Below are 17,099 nucleotides of genomic sequence, written 5' to 3'. Positions count from 1 at the left end.
CCCCACTGTGCCCTCCATGGACTTGGGAAGATCCATGGTGGTACCCAGTGCACCAGACTGGGAAGGAGGATAGAAAACACAGATTTAGGTTGCTGTGTCCCAATGCAGCACCTCCAGGGGCCATTGGACAGTTTTCAGTCTTGACGTCATTGAAATTGACACATTTTCTTTTCATTTTGGTAACAAAATCAATAAAATTCACACGTAGTTTAGTCCAGACTGAGTCTAGGCTTAAGTCGATATTCCAGTAAGTCAGGTTTTGGCTCAGATTTCCTCCTGAGGAAGGTTTAGTTGGTGATCCAGCAAAACAGGGTGAAGGGAAGGAAGGCTATCACCCTGTTTGCTGCTCTTCCTTCTCATCTCCAAACCCAAAAGCTCCAGTGGAGAGTTCTCTGCCTTCTCCAGTTTGTGCCAAGCCAGGAGCCCCTCAGGGGTGTGCATGCGTGTGCACGTGCGTGTGTGTGTGTTGTCCTTTCTCCCTCAGACATTGTGTGTGTGCTCCTTTTCCCCTCAGACATTGTGCATGTTCTCCCTTTTCCTTCACACATTGTGTGTGCTCCTTCTCCCTCAGGCATGGTGTGTGTGTTTTCCCTTCTCCCTCAGACACTGTGTGTGTTGTCCCTTCTCCCTCAAGCATGGTGTGTGCGTTCTCCCTTCTCCCTCAGACATTGTGTGTGTGCTCCTTTTCCCCTCAGACATTGTGCATGTTCTCCCTTCTCCTTCACGCATTGTGTGCGCTCCTTCTCCCTCAGGCATGGTGTGTGTGTTCTCCCTTCTCCCTCATACATTGTGTATGCTCCCTTCTCCCTCAGACATTTGTGTGCGCTCCTTTTCCCCTCAGACATTGTGTGTGTTCTCCCTTCTCCCTCAGACATGGTGTGTGTGTTCTCCCTTCTCCCTCAGGCATGGTGTGTACTCCCTTCTCCCTCAGACATTGTGTGTGTGTGTACTCCTCCCTCAGACACTGTATGTGTGCTCTCCCTTGTCCCTCAGACATTTGTGTGTGCTCCCTTGTCCCTCAGACATTTGTGTGTACTCCTTCTCCCTCACACGTTGTGTGTGTTCTCCCTTCTCCCTCAGACATTGTGCGTGTTCTCCCTTCTCCTTCAGAAATTTGTGTGTACTCCTTCTCTCTCAGACATGGTGTGTGTGTTCTCCCTTCTCCCTCAGACATTATGCGTGTTCTCCCTTCTCCCTCAGACATGGTGTGTACTCCTTCTCCCTCACAGGTGTGTGTGTTCTCCCTTCTCCCTCACACGTTGTGTGTGCTCCTTTTCCCCTCAGACATTGTGTGTGGGTGTACTCCTGCCTCAGACACTGTGTGTTCTCCCTCATCCCTCAGACATTTGTGTGTGCCCCTTTCTCTCAGACATGGTGTGTGTGCTCCCTTCTACCTCAGGCATTGTGTGTACTCCCTTCTCCCTCAGACATGTGTGTGCTCCCTTTCCAGTCCATCCCAGCTGTCCCTCATTACATGCTCTGCCTGAGCCCCACGCAGGGTCGGGTTGCGCCGAGGCAAAGGTCAGAGGTACCTCCAGCCTGCATTTTGCCATCGCTTGATTATTCAGATAACAAACAACGTAAAGACTGAGGGGGCTTCTCTGTGCCCACAGACAGGGCCCGATCACTGAAGCAAAAGAAAAAGGCCATTTCTAATTCCTCCTGGCTCCCTGCTATCCTGAATCTCCCAAAAATAATTAAGCGAGCAGATGGTGTTTGTGGAGCTGGTGCTTGGCCACAGACTCCTTGCTCTGCCACGTCCTGCTTTTAATATACTGCCCAGCATTAATCAAGCAGTTTAGAAGCATCCTGTATCAGTTGTGCAAAACAGGGCTTAAATGATTTACTGTCGGATTCTTTCAGCTCCTGTTAGGCTCCTGTTTTTCTTTCATGTGGGGAGCAGGGGTCAGCAGCGGCAGGAGATCCGTGCTTTCACTTGGCCAACATTTGCTGCTGTCATTCCGAGCCCGCTCCAGTCCCTGCCGAGCGACGGATGTGTTCATGCTCCCAGCCCTGGATGCTAATTGATTTTAGGGAGCCCATTCATCAGTTAAATTTAGTAGATCACCCACCAGGTTTGCTGTTCACTGTCAAAGGTAATTCAATTAAAACTCCACAAGTGTGACTAACCAGTGGATGGTAAATATGTTCACCAGCTGTGTTTGCTGGACCTTCTCCATCCTATTGTGTCTGTGCCTGGTGGAGGATGTGCCCGAGCCCTATACCTTGGCTGATTAATGTATACAACAATTCTGCAGCACTGCCAAAAAAATTAAGCCCAAATGCCACCTTTGGGATGTGAATGCCTGAACATAAGAGCTTCAGAGAAGAGAAATCCTCAGGTGTGTTAAAGGCAGCAGCGCTACCGTGGTTGAATTAACTCAGGTCTTGGAGTTTTTAAAAGAACCTCTCAAAGAATCTGATTTGGATTTTTGGTTTTGAAAATAACTTCCAAAAAATTGAATTTGGATTTTAAAATCCACTGACAGTTTGGTTTCTCCTCATTCACTCCCAGTTTGCCCTCAGCCATCAGTCAGAGTTGATGTGAAACCATCCAATGTGGTTTTATCCATCATCAAAGCTGTGTATAAATCAGGGAGATGTTCAGGAGCTCCTGGAAAGATGTTTCTATTAAACCCTGAGGTGGGGGAGCCTTGCTGGACCCTCCTGCCCGATCAGCTGGGCTTTGAGTCTCCTGCCTGCTGCCATCGGGCACTCAGATGCGGTTTGGTAGTAATTAAGCACATCATTAACAATCCCATTGCACACCACAGGACAAAATGGTGCGTCTGCTCAATAGATTAAAGGAAAACACTCTCTGAAAAGCACAGGTAAACAAGACACTCATCCCTCAACCTTTCACCCTGGAAGACCAAGGTTCACATCCCACTGGAGCACAAATAAATAGGGACTGGACTCCCCTGGGTCACTGCTGGGGGGTTTATAGTCACGATGAGACTATTTTGGAGCACGACAGAGTTGGTGGGGATGGGAGAGGATGGGTGGGATGCAGGCTTGGAAGGGGCTGGGAGCAAGCAATTCCTTAAATCCCTGTCTATCTAGAAAGCAGCGTGGATTTACTTACAGTCAATACAGTACTTACAGTGGCTGCCTAAAATTCTTCTTAAAAAATTAATTAGGCAGCAACATGGAGTTTCCAGGAGCTTCCATTACACAGATCCCATTCCAGCAGCCCCTTCTGCAAGAGTGAAAGCCCACACAACACTGAGATTTCCTGATTTCCCTGTGGTTGTAGGAAATAAATGAGCTGGAGCGACTCTGCAAACCACCGACTTTCCTGCACATCTCTGTAGTGCAGGAGGAGGAAAACCTGTGTGGTAAAGAGTATCCTGAGAAAACAGCCAGATTTCCCAAATATCCCCATAAACCTTAATAAAGAGCTTGGGAATAGCTGGTTTATTACTCCAACCACAGGCTAAGAAAATTGTAAAACTTCAGCAAAAGCATTAAGTTTAGAAGAGAACCTGGGATATTCCATATTTGCTGCTTTACACTCACCACACACCACACAGCTCAGGGTTTGGTGAGTATTACCTTTGTATTTCTAAACTATTTGGATGAAAAAACAGTGCTATTGTTAAGTGTAATAATCACCACTAATAAATTATTACTTCTACTCTCTTTGCACATAAAACTACTCTGCAAAATATGTTATAATTACACATTTTACATGGAAATAGGAAGATTTTAAGCAGTGGTCAAATACTTACAGCGAGGTAACTGGATAAGGAATGGCTTCGATACAAAGCTGCTGCCAGGAATTCTCCTTTTGTTGGTCCTGTTGAATCTCTCCCTTCTTCTAGCGTTAATAAATAAAGGCACCTGCTCTACAAATCAGCAGAAATCTGGAAAATCATTATCACTCCAACCTGGAAACAATGTCCATCATGACAGAACAAATGGGGAATGAGCCTACATGGGACTTTAAAAAAGGGCTCTATTTGTCAAATTACCAGAGGAAAAGTTGATCTTACTGTTATGGACTTTATCCACTTCCAGGTCACATCAATTAGTCACAGCAGGCTCGTGGAGACTGGAACTAATTTACAACACTCTGAACAGGCCTGCCTGCTTCTCCTATGGATTTCCAGGCAAATATTGGGACTTCAGATGGAACCTGGAACTGGAAAACCACCAGCAGCAGAAATTGAGCTTAATGGTTCTAGTATTGACCCATCTTGCAGCAAGAGAAACAAAGCCCTCATTGTGATAAGAATAAAGGGAAATATCTCCTGTAGAGACTCCAGGGTTATGTTTATCTAATCTTTGAAAAAAGAAAGGAGTCATAAAAGATTTAATAAAAAATGCTGAGCGCCTTTAAAGGAAGTTTTAAAATGTTTTCCTATCCCTGACAGCTCATTTTGACAGAAATTGATTGTGATAAAGAATTATGAATCAGATAGCAGGGAAATTAAATTAAGCTGATTATTATCTTGTCAGATACACACATTATGTCATGTTCGTTGCTTTAAACTTTTTGCAAAAAGATTGTTTCACTCAGGCTTAATAAATTTAGACTATCCTAAGCAATACACACAGGCGTGACTGTAAAACATCTGTTTTTTAAGACATTTAGATTTTATTTAGATTATTTTGATATTTTTATTGATATTATTTTCATTTTATTATTTTATATATAATTAGCATATTTATATCACTCTCTAGATGATTTGGATTATTAAATATGCATATTTAGATTAGAAATATGCAATATGAAATACTTTATTCTCTGAAATCTCCCTTGTTTAGGTAAGGGCTGAGAGCAGCTTCTGTGCTGTCTGGATCTGGAAGCTCCTCATGGCGACCAGCACCACTGGAAGACCCTGGAAAGCGTTCCCAAAACCTGGATCCTGCAGCCCTTTGATTTTCTCTTTTGAACCACGTCGTGCCACTGATCCAGGCTGAGTTCCTTAATAAAGAGCAGTAAAGGGAAGCAGGAGCCTGGAAGACTCTCTGAGTGCATCTTCTTCCCAGTGAAAGCAGCTCCACTGGCACGTGAAATTAGTTACAGATTGTTCATGTCGGGCCTTTCCCTCATGGAATGGTAATGAAGGGAGCTGCTTCCGAAACAAGCAAGGCCACTGACCCTGCTCGGGGTTCCACTGGAAAAATGTTGTTTGAAAAAAGAAAGTTGGGAGCCAAGTGCTGCCGTGAGCTCAAAGCAGCCCAAGCAAGAGGTGAAGCCAGAACTGCAGTGAACTGCAGAGAGAATCCTGAAATTAAAGTCAATCCTTCATCAAACCAAAGCTCATCAAACCCCTGATAAAAAATAAAACTACCACTAAAATCCATTTCCATCAGTACACACTCATTCCTTAAGTATAAAACAGAAGAATTACCACAGGACAGAAGCAGAACGCCAACGGCTAAAAACCCCCAAGATTTAACTAAAAATGAAATTTAAACCCAAGTTTTAAGCACAAGGTTACTCACTATCACACTCCTAACAGATCTCAGAGACCTGAATTATCCCCAAAGGCAGCAAAGGACTGTTTTGAAGAGTATTTAGTGCAAACTGACCCCATTCAGCTGATGGCCCTGTGGACGTGCCGGATTTTGAGATCACAGCCCCGGCACAGACACGTCCTACGGTGAGTGGATACTGCCCGAAGAGAGGTTCCACGGGAGAGGCTGTTCCCTAAATCAGCCGGCTTTCCTTTAACTATTCCAACCAGTCATTTCTGTAGGATCCACAAAAGCAAAGCCGGAGGTGCCCTCTGCTGGTTCCCAAACGACTGAAGAGAAATGTTAAAATGCACGGGTTTTAGGTCTGGGAAAGCCAAATCCAATCCCAGACTCAAACCCACACCACCTCCTGCCAGTTTTCCAGTGGTCCCTTGTTCTGTGTGTAAGGACAGAAAACCCTCTGAGTTGTTTAAGCACAGGGCTCTCTCCATACCAAACACTTTTAAACACACCATAAAATTAGAGTTTATGTTGTTATAATTAATATTAATTACTTTCCAATTGTCCCAAATCTCTCTCAGTAGTACCCACTTCATTTTCTTCTTGTTTTCTCACCATAAAGATTTAATTTTCTGAATTTCTTCCCACAGGAAAGACATCTCATCTGCTTGTCCATCCATGTACTGAGACCTGTAGCAGCCACACAACCTGGACACACACCCAGAGTAAGTTGTCTGTACAATTTTATTTACCACCTGCAGTTACATTTACAAACTGTCCCATACAAGTAAAGCTGTTTTCAAAGTGAACTCAACCAGAGCTACAAAAATTATTCTCTTCTCTATACACGGTACCAGCTTCAGAATTTGTCTATACACAACTGCTGATTATGTTTAACAAAAAATCACTATTTTTTGGCTCCAAGGATCTCCACAAAGGCAACTTGACGATTTTATCCCATTGCAATCATGACATTAAAGTTCTTGTTCTTATTTTGCTTCCCTCTTCTTCCATCTGAAGCTTTGCATGGCTTTGTTTTGGAATTCTAACGAAGACAAAGCTACCACAGACCAGCAGTTTTAGTAACAGAGGACAAAAATGCTGAGCAAAACCATCCAGCAACATTTCAAGCAATGTTTCACTTTACATGTGCCTGCTCATCAGCAGAAATATTGAAATTTTAGCTGGCAATAAGGTTCCAGAAAAGCACAAACAAGTGATTTACCATGAAATGAACTTTACAAACAGTCAACTTACAGAGACAAAACAAGGTTGGAGTGAGGAGCCAGAGCTGCTAAGGGAAGAGAAATGTTTTGAGGAGCCTGAAGGGAGGAAGGATGAAACTCAAATATTGCTTTAAGAGTAACTTTCAGCTTTAAGCATTTCCAAATGACATGAGAAGAATGTATATATTTAAAATATAACTTAAACCTTTCTGGATGCAGCTCTCAGCCAGAGTGAAAGCATTTCCCCAGGAGAGGGCAGGAGTTCTGTATGCAGGAGCTGCCAGCCCCAAACCCTGGCACGGCTGGAATACACAGCAACTCCTGGAGTGAAGTCAACAGGGCAAAAATTCCCGGTCTCAACCACTTATTTCTTTCTAAGCCTCTTTGCATCACAGTCCCCCAGACATAACCTTAATTATGTCAGTCAAACTTTTTTCTTTCTTAATTCCTTTCAAGAGACACCACTGGAAATCTATGCTGGTCCTGGAGATCATCAGCCTGGGATAAGATCAAAACTCCACAACAATCAATAAAATAATGAAGCTTATTTAGCCTTTCTGTTGCAGCAATCTCAGTCCCACTCTATTTTTAAACCCCTCCAAGGCTCACAGCAAGGCAACAGACTGGGAAAATCAACCATGTGGGAGCTCAGAATTGCTGTATGACCCTCAACTAATTCCAGAATGGCCCAAAACAGTCTAACGGCAGCATAATCTTTAACATTAAAAGAAGCCAGACACAGCAGCCAGAGCTATCTGCTATCAAACACTGAATCCTCAGTATTTCATGGACAGCTCCAAGTAAACTCCAGTGTGGAGCGACTCCACAGCAGGAAGCTTCCAGCACTTTCATGATATGAAGTAACTGAAGATTTAAAAGCTGAAGAAGTCCAGCAAGGCAAAGGCACACACACAGCCACCCCAGCTGGGTAACTGGGTTGCATAGATACACCATGATCTTGGTTACACTGTTCAGAAGCAGCCAGGGAAGAAAATGCAGGAAACAGTCCCTTTCCTAGGATGTTTTTTAATAGTTGGAAGGGATTGTAGCCAGACGACAGCTGTCAGGATGTGGTTTTCAAACACCTTCCAACTTCTCCTGTTCACAGAAGAAACACTCTAGGTGTTTACATTTATTTTTAACCCCACTTTCTTTCTAACAAGTGAAAAGATCCCATTTTAAACTCATGGTTTGAGTTCAGCCACCAGTGTGAGAGAGAATCTCACAACAGTTCACATTGTTTTGTCTATCTTATTTTCCTTATTTTATTTTTACAGTAACCTTGATTACTCCAGTCCATAACATCCTGCTCAATCCTTGGAGTGAGTCGGGTAACACATTCAAAATAACATCTGAAACTGCTCTGAAATGTTTCGTCATTTTTGTACATTTTCACTGAAAAAATCCTGCTTGAATAAAAAAGTGAGTTGTTTTTTTTTTTTTTTCCTTCAACAATTCCCTAACTCTGGAAAAGCCACGTGGCCCTGAGCACCAGGCAATTAAGAATCAATTGCAAGCCTGGTGCTCCACATCCTCCCTCACCCCTACAAAGACAAAACACAAAAATGAGCCCAAAGAAGTCAGGAAGAGAATGTGAACGTCACTGTTTATCACAACACATCACAAGTGGTCTCAGCTACAAATTTCTACAACCATTTTTTACTTTACAACTGCAACAAGAGTTTGAAGCTACTGAGAGCAGCCAGACTCTCTTACTATGCAGAAATACCAGGGGATTGCTAAAAATAGCTCCTCCATACAACCAGAATATTACAAATCATGGGGTTTTATCTGCAGACAGACACAGACCTGGCAGAGTCCAAAAATATATTTTATTCCTCCTGTGCTAAAGTGATGCCACCACACAAGTCCTCAGTTATATGAAATCAGCTTTTGGTAACTCATTTTTGAGCTAAACTGTGAATTTCAGCACATTTATCCTAACCTTTAAAGACTAAAAAACTCAAAGTCCACTTATTTCTTTCAACAAGTGCATTTTCCAGGAGGTCCACGCTGTCCATCCCCGCGTGTTCCAGGAGATTGGCTCTGTAGGGAAATCATCTACAACAATCATCTGAACTGATACATCAGTTCTCCAACCATAAACAGTTCTCATAATTTAAAAAAAATCACTTATTAATTTAAAATATATCTCACTGACACTCTGCTTTGCTTGGAACTAGAATGTACCACCGTTAGTAGCTGACTTAGAACATCACCTTGAATTTGTGAAAAAAGCTTGCAAAAAAATAGATCAACTTCCAAATGTACAGAAAAGGACATTAGAGCTGGTATTTTTGGGTCACTTAATGTATTTCAGAAAGAGTAGCAAGCTGGGAGTGAAGTCCCCTATATTACAAATATTCAAACACCTAAGCTGGACTGTTTTACACCTCGAGTGGAGTGCAGGGTTAGTTCCAGACAGGGAATTTGGAAGCAGGTCCAAAGAACTGCAGCTCTGTTCAGTTAGACTTGATCACGTAGGCGGGCCAGTCTCTGTGACAGCTCATCCTGCACAGTTGGAAAACACAAAGGGAAAACCATCCATCAGGAACAGGAAAAGCAACTTTTGCCACCTCATGTCCAGCTGATGAGAAATTCTCTCATGGCTTAACAAGATTTGCTTAAGATCTCAAGCATGGCTGTGAGGGAGGAGTTTCAGAACACAAAATTAGGTAGAGAAAGGGTTGGGGTTTTGTGGTTTTTTTCAAAGAATGTGGAATATTTGATAGGGCAAGGAGGCTGAAACCCTCCCCTGTGAGGGTGGGGAGGCCCTGGCACAGGGTGCCCAGAGAAGCTGTGGCTGCCCCATCCCTGGAATTGTCCAAGGCCAGACTGGACAGGGCTTGGAGCAACCTGGGCTAGTGGAAGGTGTCCCTGCCCATGGCAGGGGGTGGCACTGGATGGGCTTTTAAAGTCCCTTCCCTTTAACAACTGTATTGCTAAAATCAGTGAGACTTTTAACCACATAGTTTCCTTGGGACAGCTGGAAGAGAATTCTAATTTAGCAATTTAGCATTTTGTTTTGAAAGAGTGAAGCAATAATTCTCACATCCCATTTCTCCAGAACACAATGACTTCACTGAAATCCAACGTTTACCTGCTCTGCTGAGGCAACGCTTGTACCAACAGAACCTGTCTGTCCTTGAGGTAGTTCCATGTTCAGATCAAGGCTAACAGGAGAAAACAGAGAAAACTCCAAGTCAGGCACAGGTGGATAAAGGGGGAAGCACAATAATTGACAGCAGAGGAATAATGAGACAGCATCCCATGAACGCTGTACTCCAGAGCTACACAAGCTGGTGAGTGATTTTGACTCACTACTAAGACAAGTCATGTATGTCCAGAGGTAAAAGGAAAATTGTGGTTTTTCTCTGCTTCCAAGAGACAGAGTTATAAAACAAGGGTGTTTGACCTAAGTTATAACCAGGAAGGGTTGTGGGAACCAAGATTTATTCGAGAAATAGAAATTTCACCTACCCTGCTTCATCTGCCATTTCCTGCAGGAGCATGTCCACCTGGTTCTAAAAGAAAACAAAAATGGATTGTTGTGGCTGGACTTTCCAACAACCTCTCCTGTTAGGTTTTTAGAGAACAGGAATTATTTTAACAAAACCGATTTAAAGGTAAACGCCTTCAGCGGAACAGTTTTGTGCTTAACCACTAGAAGGTATGAACTCAAAAGAGAAGAGGTGCTCAGCAGTCAAAATGACATTAATTGAACTCTGGCTTGTAAATAATGCTTCTAAGGAATTCAACTTATCTGCAAAGAACTGCAAACATACACCTGGAGTGTTTCAAATGCTGATAATGAACAGCTAAGACACATAATTTAAGATCACCTTGTTAAAATATATTTTATTATTCTTACTTGTGGCGTTGTTAACGTTGTAGTGTTGCTCATTGTGTCTTCCATCTGCTGTGTCTGAACATCCAGTGTCTCAAACTGATGTTCAAATTTGTCCATTAGTGCAGAGATCTATGAAAAATATGAACCAAATCACTTATCTCAAGATAACAGAAAAAATACATCTCAACTGGAAAACTCTTGATTGAATGTCCCTTTTTAAAACTTGTGTCTGTTGTCCCTTTTGCTTTTGGTGTCAGCTCCAAGAAAATTAAGTCTATTTACCTTTTCCAAGTTCATGCTCTTCAATGTGGCATCCATAGACTTCACCACCCCTGCCATTGACTTTGTTACCTGAAACAAGGGGAAGGGAATTATTACAGGGAAAAATGAGCAGTTTAGGAACAAATCCTCCCCTGTGAGGGTGGTGAGGCGCTGGCACAGGGTACCCAGAGCACGGCTGCCCCATCCCTGGAAGTGTCCAAGGCCAGGTTGGACGGGGCTTGGAGCAACCTGGGCTAGTGGAAGATGTCCCTGTCCATGGCAGGGGGTAGAACAGGGTGAGTTTTTGGTCCCTTCCAACCCAAATTATTCTACGATTCTGTGATTTCTTACCCACCTCTCTTATTTCTGTCCACAGAACTTTGACAGCATGAAATAAGAAGGAACATACTACTGCCATCTGGAACATCATATTTTAAATAGCTCCTACCATTCCAAGCTCTAGAAATTAACTCAGCCACTTGAAGTACACATTCTGAGGCAAAATTCACTAAAAATGAGCTTTATATGGCATTCATTTCTGTAGACTTGAGACTTGTTGCTGTTAAGGGATACATTTGGTCCACAGGTCACAATAAACTTTCAAGATGAAGAGCAGTAAATCAGTTTACCTTAAACAACTACCTGAGCTAAAAAAGATCTCTGGAATCACAACTCCCACCTCATGACTTTATGTATTTTGAAGGGGAGAACTATCTTTGTAAAACAATCCAAAGAGCAGCTACCAGAGGATTTCCAGCACCCAACTGACTCTTGGCTACATCTCAAACTGAAAGTTCCCAGCTCATTCCAGCTGGGATGAAGTCACTCCACAGAAGGTGAGAGGTGTCCTCCTTGCCCCTGCAGGATGGGGAGGGCCTCACCTTGCCCATGGTGACGGCAGTCTGGACCCTGGCTGCCACGGCGTCCACGCGGGCGCTCATGCGCAGGAAGTTGATGGCCTGGTTCTTCTGGCGGATAGCGTTCTCCGCGTGGATCCGGGCCACTTCCATGTTCCCCTTCTGAATGGCCTTGGGAAAGGGGGAAAGACAAAAGGAAAAGCCTTTTACCGTTCCCTGCTCTTGTAAACAGGATTTCTGTGTAGTCTCTTTTGATTTTGACAGAAGCATAAATTAGTCACTATATTTTTTCTACTAAAGAAAACAAACCCCTGCCTCCTCCCACAATAGATCCCAAACATTTCCAAGATGTGAACACCGAACTTCTTTCCAAGGAAGGCATTGGGAAGAATGCACTTCAAATAGGAAGTTTTGCAGAGCTACAGAAATATAATTTTCTGTTCCTGAAAACATCTTCAGTCTCAAGACACAAACACGGGCACAGGTGGTACAGCTGTATCTCATGGGCAAAAATACAGGCAAATCAACTCAGTCTCTCTTCACTACTTCAAGGACTCAAAAGCTGTTTTGAAGTTCCTCTCCACAAGTCCCTTTAATACATGCTGATAAACATGAAGTGGTTTTAACTCTGAGAACAACAGTCTCTACAAAGCACATACAAGACAATCCTCTCGGGAAGCAAACGCCACCAGTGGGCCATGAGGATACACAAGGATTTATCCTCATGTTTATTAATAAGCAAAGGAAGATTTATAGTCACATATTTTAAATCACAAACATTGACCACATGATTATTAGCATGCACACCAGGGAAATGACAAAACACCAGATGTCTTCCTGCTGTAACATGCAAGCAACAGGCCTAGAAAGCTTGGTTCAGACTTACCTTCTTAATTTTAGCTTTCTCAGCCTTTTCTTCTTTGTCGCATTTTTTGGAGTTTCTGTTGAGCTCCTTTGCAGCAAACTTCAAATTAAACAGGTGTTCTGCAGTGCAAGTTAAGGGACCAAACCTACTTCAGACTGATAAATCCAACCACCAAACACCCCCCAAGAGGAACTGAAAGTGGTTCTCTGCCAGTTACTTTCATCCCACACCCGGGAGCTGCGACTCTCAGTGAAATGATGTGGTTTCCTCACCTGCCTGGAACCTCCCCATCCAAAAAAAGCCCAAAGCCACTGTTGAACACAACAAACGACCAGTGTAACAGCAAACTGGTTCAGCTGGCCATGGCCAGCTACAACCCAGCAGGATCTTGGATTTAAATTGCTCATCCAGCTCCTTCCCAGCCCTGGGTCATGTGAGTGATCCTGGGCTCTCCGACAGCTCCATCATCTGACTTTTGGGCAGAGAGTACTTCAGTCAGGAAAAGAAACTTTTTAAAAATAAAAGTTCAAGTCCTGCTTAAACTGACAGCTCCAAGAAAACAAGACAAGCCTTAAGAGTGACTTGGAATGACTGCACTAGACTACTACTAACAGAGAATGAAGTGTGTGCTGTAAAAATAACAATCAAAAACCATTCTCTTAAAATACTGTTGATGAAAGCTTCCAAGTAATATCAGTCATTCTCAAACAATATGGAAGACTTTGAAAGAAGCTTGTAGGCTTCTTTCCTGCCACCTGTGCTATCTCAAGAGGAAGATGCACCAGGTACTAAGATAATTAACAATTAAGTGGAAGCACAAAGCTAAACATTATGAGTACTTGAGGTTTCTTCAGTATTTCAAGCACATAAATTATTCCAGAGCTGTTTTCTGCTTTGAAGTCCAGCCACACCTCTTACTCTGACAGCAACCTGGGGACATTAGGAATGTCTTTGTTATCCTATAAACATCACAAGCAGGCTACAAACAGGTAACAGGTGTGACTTTGCATTTAGGAGATCTATTAATGTAGGTACCAGTAGCAGAGCAGTTTATTTTGAAGTAACTTCCTCAGTTACTCAGCTGGGGAATTTACCTGACATTAAACCAGCTCACCTGCCACCTCCTCAGCTCAGCCATCCCTGAGAAGCACATTCCTGCTCCTCCCTTCAAGGAGTTGTCTTTCTCAATGTGCCACAACCCAAGTGGAACCCAGCTTCCACCTCGGTTTGTGACTCACAGTCAGCTGCTCCAGCAATCCAGTCAGTCCATACCAGGACGACTGGCAAAGCCAGCACTGCCTGCACATTCCAATCACGCTGAGACCACTGGAATCCACACTGAGACCTCTGGAATCTGTAAGAGTTTTCTGCCCCTGTGCATTAAGATGGTTTTATACAGCAAGAAAGTTTCAGTCAGCCCGCACAGGGCTCTGTGTGTAAATTCTTTGCAAGAGCAGGAAGCACAGCTGATGTGGTGGCTGTCTGGCGGACAGCCCTGCTGACATCACTCCAGTCTATACACACGTATGTCGTCCCTGCCACACAATTTGCACTATTTTTAGTATAAATTGTGTTTTCTGCCTCAGGAACTGGGCTGTCCCTCCATCCACCACAGTCCTGCCTCCTCCCCCTCACTCCCAGCCAAGGCTGCCTGATCACACCTTGGGAAAAGACACCGAACTTCCCACTCACTTCCTTTTCCCTTCAGGGCGGTGAAACCACAGAATCACGGAATAACTGAGGTTGGAAGGGACGTCCAGAGATCACCCAGTCCAACCCCCTTGCCCTGGCAGGTCACCTGGAGCAGGAACGCGTCCAGGTGGGTTTGGGATGTCTCCAGACACGGAGACTCCACACTCCCCCGGGCAGCTGTTCCAGTGCTCTGCCCCCTCCACGGAAAGAAGCTCTTCCTCGTGTTGAGGTGGAACTTCTCGGTTTTTAGTTTATGGCCATTGCTCCTCATCCTGGTGCTAGGCACCACTGAACAAAGCCTGGCACCATCCTCTGACACCCCTTGGAGATACTGGTATAGAACATGAAATCCCTTCTCGGTTTTCTCGTCTTTAGAAGAGAATTCCGAGGTTCAGAGAGCTCAGCTCCTGCCAGTGTCACACCCAGCCCTCGCTCTGCTGCTGCTGCAGCCCCTCGGGCCCCGCGACCACCGCCATGAGGGAGGATCGCCTCCTCCTTTCCCCGCGCCCCGGGGGCTCCTCCCGGCGGGGAGGCCTCGTTTGCCACCGCCACCTCCCCCCGGCCCGGCCCGGCCCCGGCGGCTCCCGGCCCGCCCGCGGTCCCGCCCGAGGATACTCTCCATGTTGGACATGCCGGCGGCCCCGGGGGGAGCGGCGCGGCTCCGGACCGGGCTGGGGCAGCGCTGGGCCCGGGGCGGCGGCGGCTCCGGCAGCTCCTGGTTCCGGCCCCGTGACGAGCCGGGGCGGAGCCGCGCCTGCGGCTTTGGGAAGGGAGGGACGGGGAGACTCATTCCGGCCCTCCCCTGCTGTGGGCAGGGACACGTCCATACAGCGGGGTGCTCCGAGTCCCGGCCGGCGTGGCCTTGGACACGTCCAGGGATGGGGGAGCTACAGCTTCTCTGCGAAATCTATTTCAGGGCCTCACCACCCTCACAGGGAAGAATTTCTTCCTAATATCCAGTGTCACTTTCCTAATATCCAGTCTAAATCACAGAATAACCTGAGTTGGAAGGGGCCCACAAAGATCAACAGTCCAACTCCTGGCCCTGCACAGACACCCCAACAATCCCACCCTGGGAGCTTTGTCCAAACACTCCTGGAGCTCTGGCAGCCTTGGGGCCGTGTCCATTCCCTGGGGAGCCCTTCCAGTGTGCGACACATTCTGGGGGAAAAGAACCTTTCCTGATCTCCAGCCTGACCCTCCCCTGGCACAGCTTCAGCCTCGGGTCCTGTCCCTGTCACCGCCACAGAGATCAGTGCCTGCCCCTTCGCCTTCCCTCACGAGGAAGTTGTAAGTGCGATGAGCTCCCCTCAGTCTTCTCCACCTGAACAGATCAAGTGCCCTCAGATGCTCCTCAAGGCACTTCACCATCGTTGTGTCCCTCCTCTGGACACTCTCTCCCCTTCTTTAGTTTGAATCCATCCACCGCTTGTCCTGTCACTCCAGGCCCGTGTAAATAAATAGTGTATCTTCATCTTACTTGTTGGCTCCTTCAGGTACTGGAAGGCCACAATTACGTCACCCCAAAGCTTCTCCATGGTGGACACCCCCAGCTCTCCCAGGTTTTCTCCAGAGCAGAGCTGCTCCATCCCCTCTAATCATTTGTGGTGTCCTCTGGACTGGCTCCAGCAGCTCCACATCCTTCTGGATCCCAGGGCTGGAGGCAGCTCTGCAGGGCAGAATTCCCCCCTTCCTGCTGTCCACGCTGGGGATAAGCCCAGGACTTGGGGGGTTCTGGGCTGGGGCATGTCCAGCCTCTCACCCACCAGGATATTTAATGATATTTTCTACTGAGGCATCTCGGACAAAACCTGCCAAATGAGTGATGCATCTGAGCTGGCAGTTCCTCCCAGGTGAAATGCCTGTAGGAGTTGTGGATATGGTAATAATGCAGGAGTACTTGTGGCAAATGAACTGCAAAGAGTGTGGCAGAAGACACTTGAACAAAGCCAGTAACTAATTATTCTTGCTGGTGTCTCAGGAGTCTGAATTTATAGTGATAAAGATCGCTGAGTCCTGTCTGTGAAAGCTTTGAAACCCAACTGGTGACACCACAGCAGTGGCAGACTCCACATGTGTAATGAGAGAGGTCTGCAGGAAAAATCTTTTTACCCAGGAGATGTGAAAAGATGTGATTTTCTGGATCTGATAATTCTCAGTATCACCAGGTCACGGAAGTGTTCTTGTCTATGGTTTTAAACCAAATCTCTGGAGGGCTGTAGGAGAGATTTAACATATTTAATAGTTCTCTGTTTAAAAGAGTCTGTTCCTGCTTGGACGACCCTCCTGTGTTCAGCCTCCTGAAAGCCTGGACAGTAATTCTCATGAGTAATAGTTCTTTAAATGAATAAGGGTTTCCAGGGTCAGAAGCAGACACTAGATCATTGAATATCCACCTTTTTTTTTTCTCTGTTTCCTGGAACTTTCTCATTAGGACACTATTTGGAGGTGGCAGCGATATTAGATAGGAAGTATTAGAGTGATCATCTACTCTGAAAAAAATTACTCATTTCAGTGCTGTCAAAGAGAAGTGAACCTGACCTAATTATCCACAACAGTGCTAGAGAGCAAAGCAGCAAAACCTGCTCAGAAACAGGAGCATGTAATGTTCTACCTCAATTAAACCTGGAGAAGCATCAATCAGTGTCACACAGGTGACACAGGATGGAACACACTGGGCTGCAGCTTCCTCAGAGCTGCTCAGGACATCAGCTCACAAATTCCCACTGAAATCCCTCTTTCCTTTTGACTGCTGAGGAGATATCCTGGTGATATGCCTTTAAAAGCTACCTGAGTTAATAAAGAAATACAGTTTATTGGTTTGGGGTTTTTTTCCTGACAAGCATCACTGAATTTTCATTATTAAAAAACCCCCTGAATTTGGAAGAAATACATTACTAAGCAATTATCCTCAGGAACCT

At 45.1% G+C, this 17,099-nt stretch overlaps 1 protein-coding gene across 1 annotated transcript; it reads right to left on the bottom strand.

Moving 5' to 3' along the window:
• Positions 1 to 6,153: 6,153 nt before the first annotated feature.
• CHMP1B (charged multivesicular body protein 1B) lies at positions 6,154 to 14,920 on the bottom strand. Its single transcript, XM_082289627.1, has 8 exons — positions 14,794 to 14,920; positions 12,508 to 12,605; positions 11,646 to 11,792; positions 10,786 to 10,854; positions 10,525 to 10,632; positions 10,134 to 10,177; positions 9,754 to 9,826; positions 6,154 to 9,164 (listed from the first exon to the last, which is right to left on the bottom strand). Exons 1-8 carry the CDS (start codon positions 14,807 to 14,809, stop codon positions 9,120 to 9,122), a joined length of 600 nt encoding a protein of 199 aa, XP_082145753.1. The 5' UTR covers positions 14,810 to 14,920; the 3' UTR covers positions 6,154 to 9,119.
• Positions 14,921 to 17,099: the final 2,179 nt, after the last annotated feature.

The sequence above is a fragment of the Coloeus monedula genome (genome assembly GCF_965178545.1).
Source record: "Coloeus monedula genome assembly, chromosome: 12".
Classification (NCBI taxonomy): domain Eukaryota; kingdom Metazoa; phylum Chordata; class Aves; order Passeriformes; family Corvidae; genus Coloeus; species Coloeus monedula.
This window is presented reverse-complemented; position numbering and strand designations above follow the sequence as displayed.

Excerpts from the sequence above, each read along its gene's own strand:
- CHMP1B (XM_082289627.1), bottom strand. Across the intron at positions 10,633-10,785 it reads AGAGCATGAACTTGGAAAAG|ATCTCTGCACTAATGGACAA; the intron begins GTAAATAGACTT and ends TATTTTTCATAG. Across the intron at positions 9,827-10,133 it reads GAAATGGCAGATGAAGCAGG|CCTTGATCTGAACATGGAAC; the intron begins GTAGGTGAAATT and ends TTCTCCTGTTAG.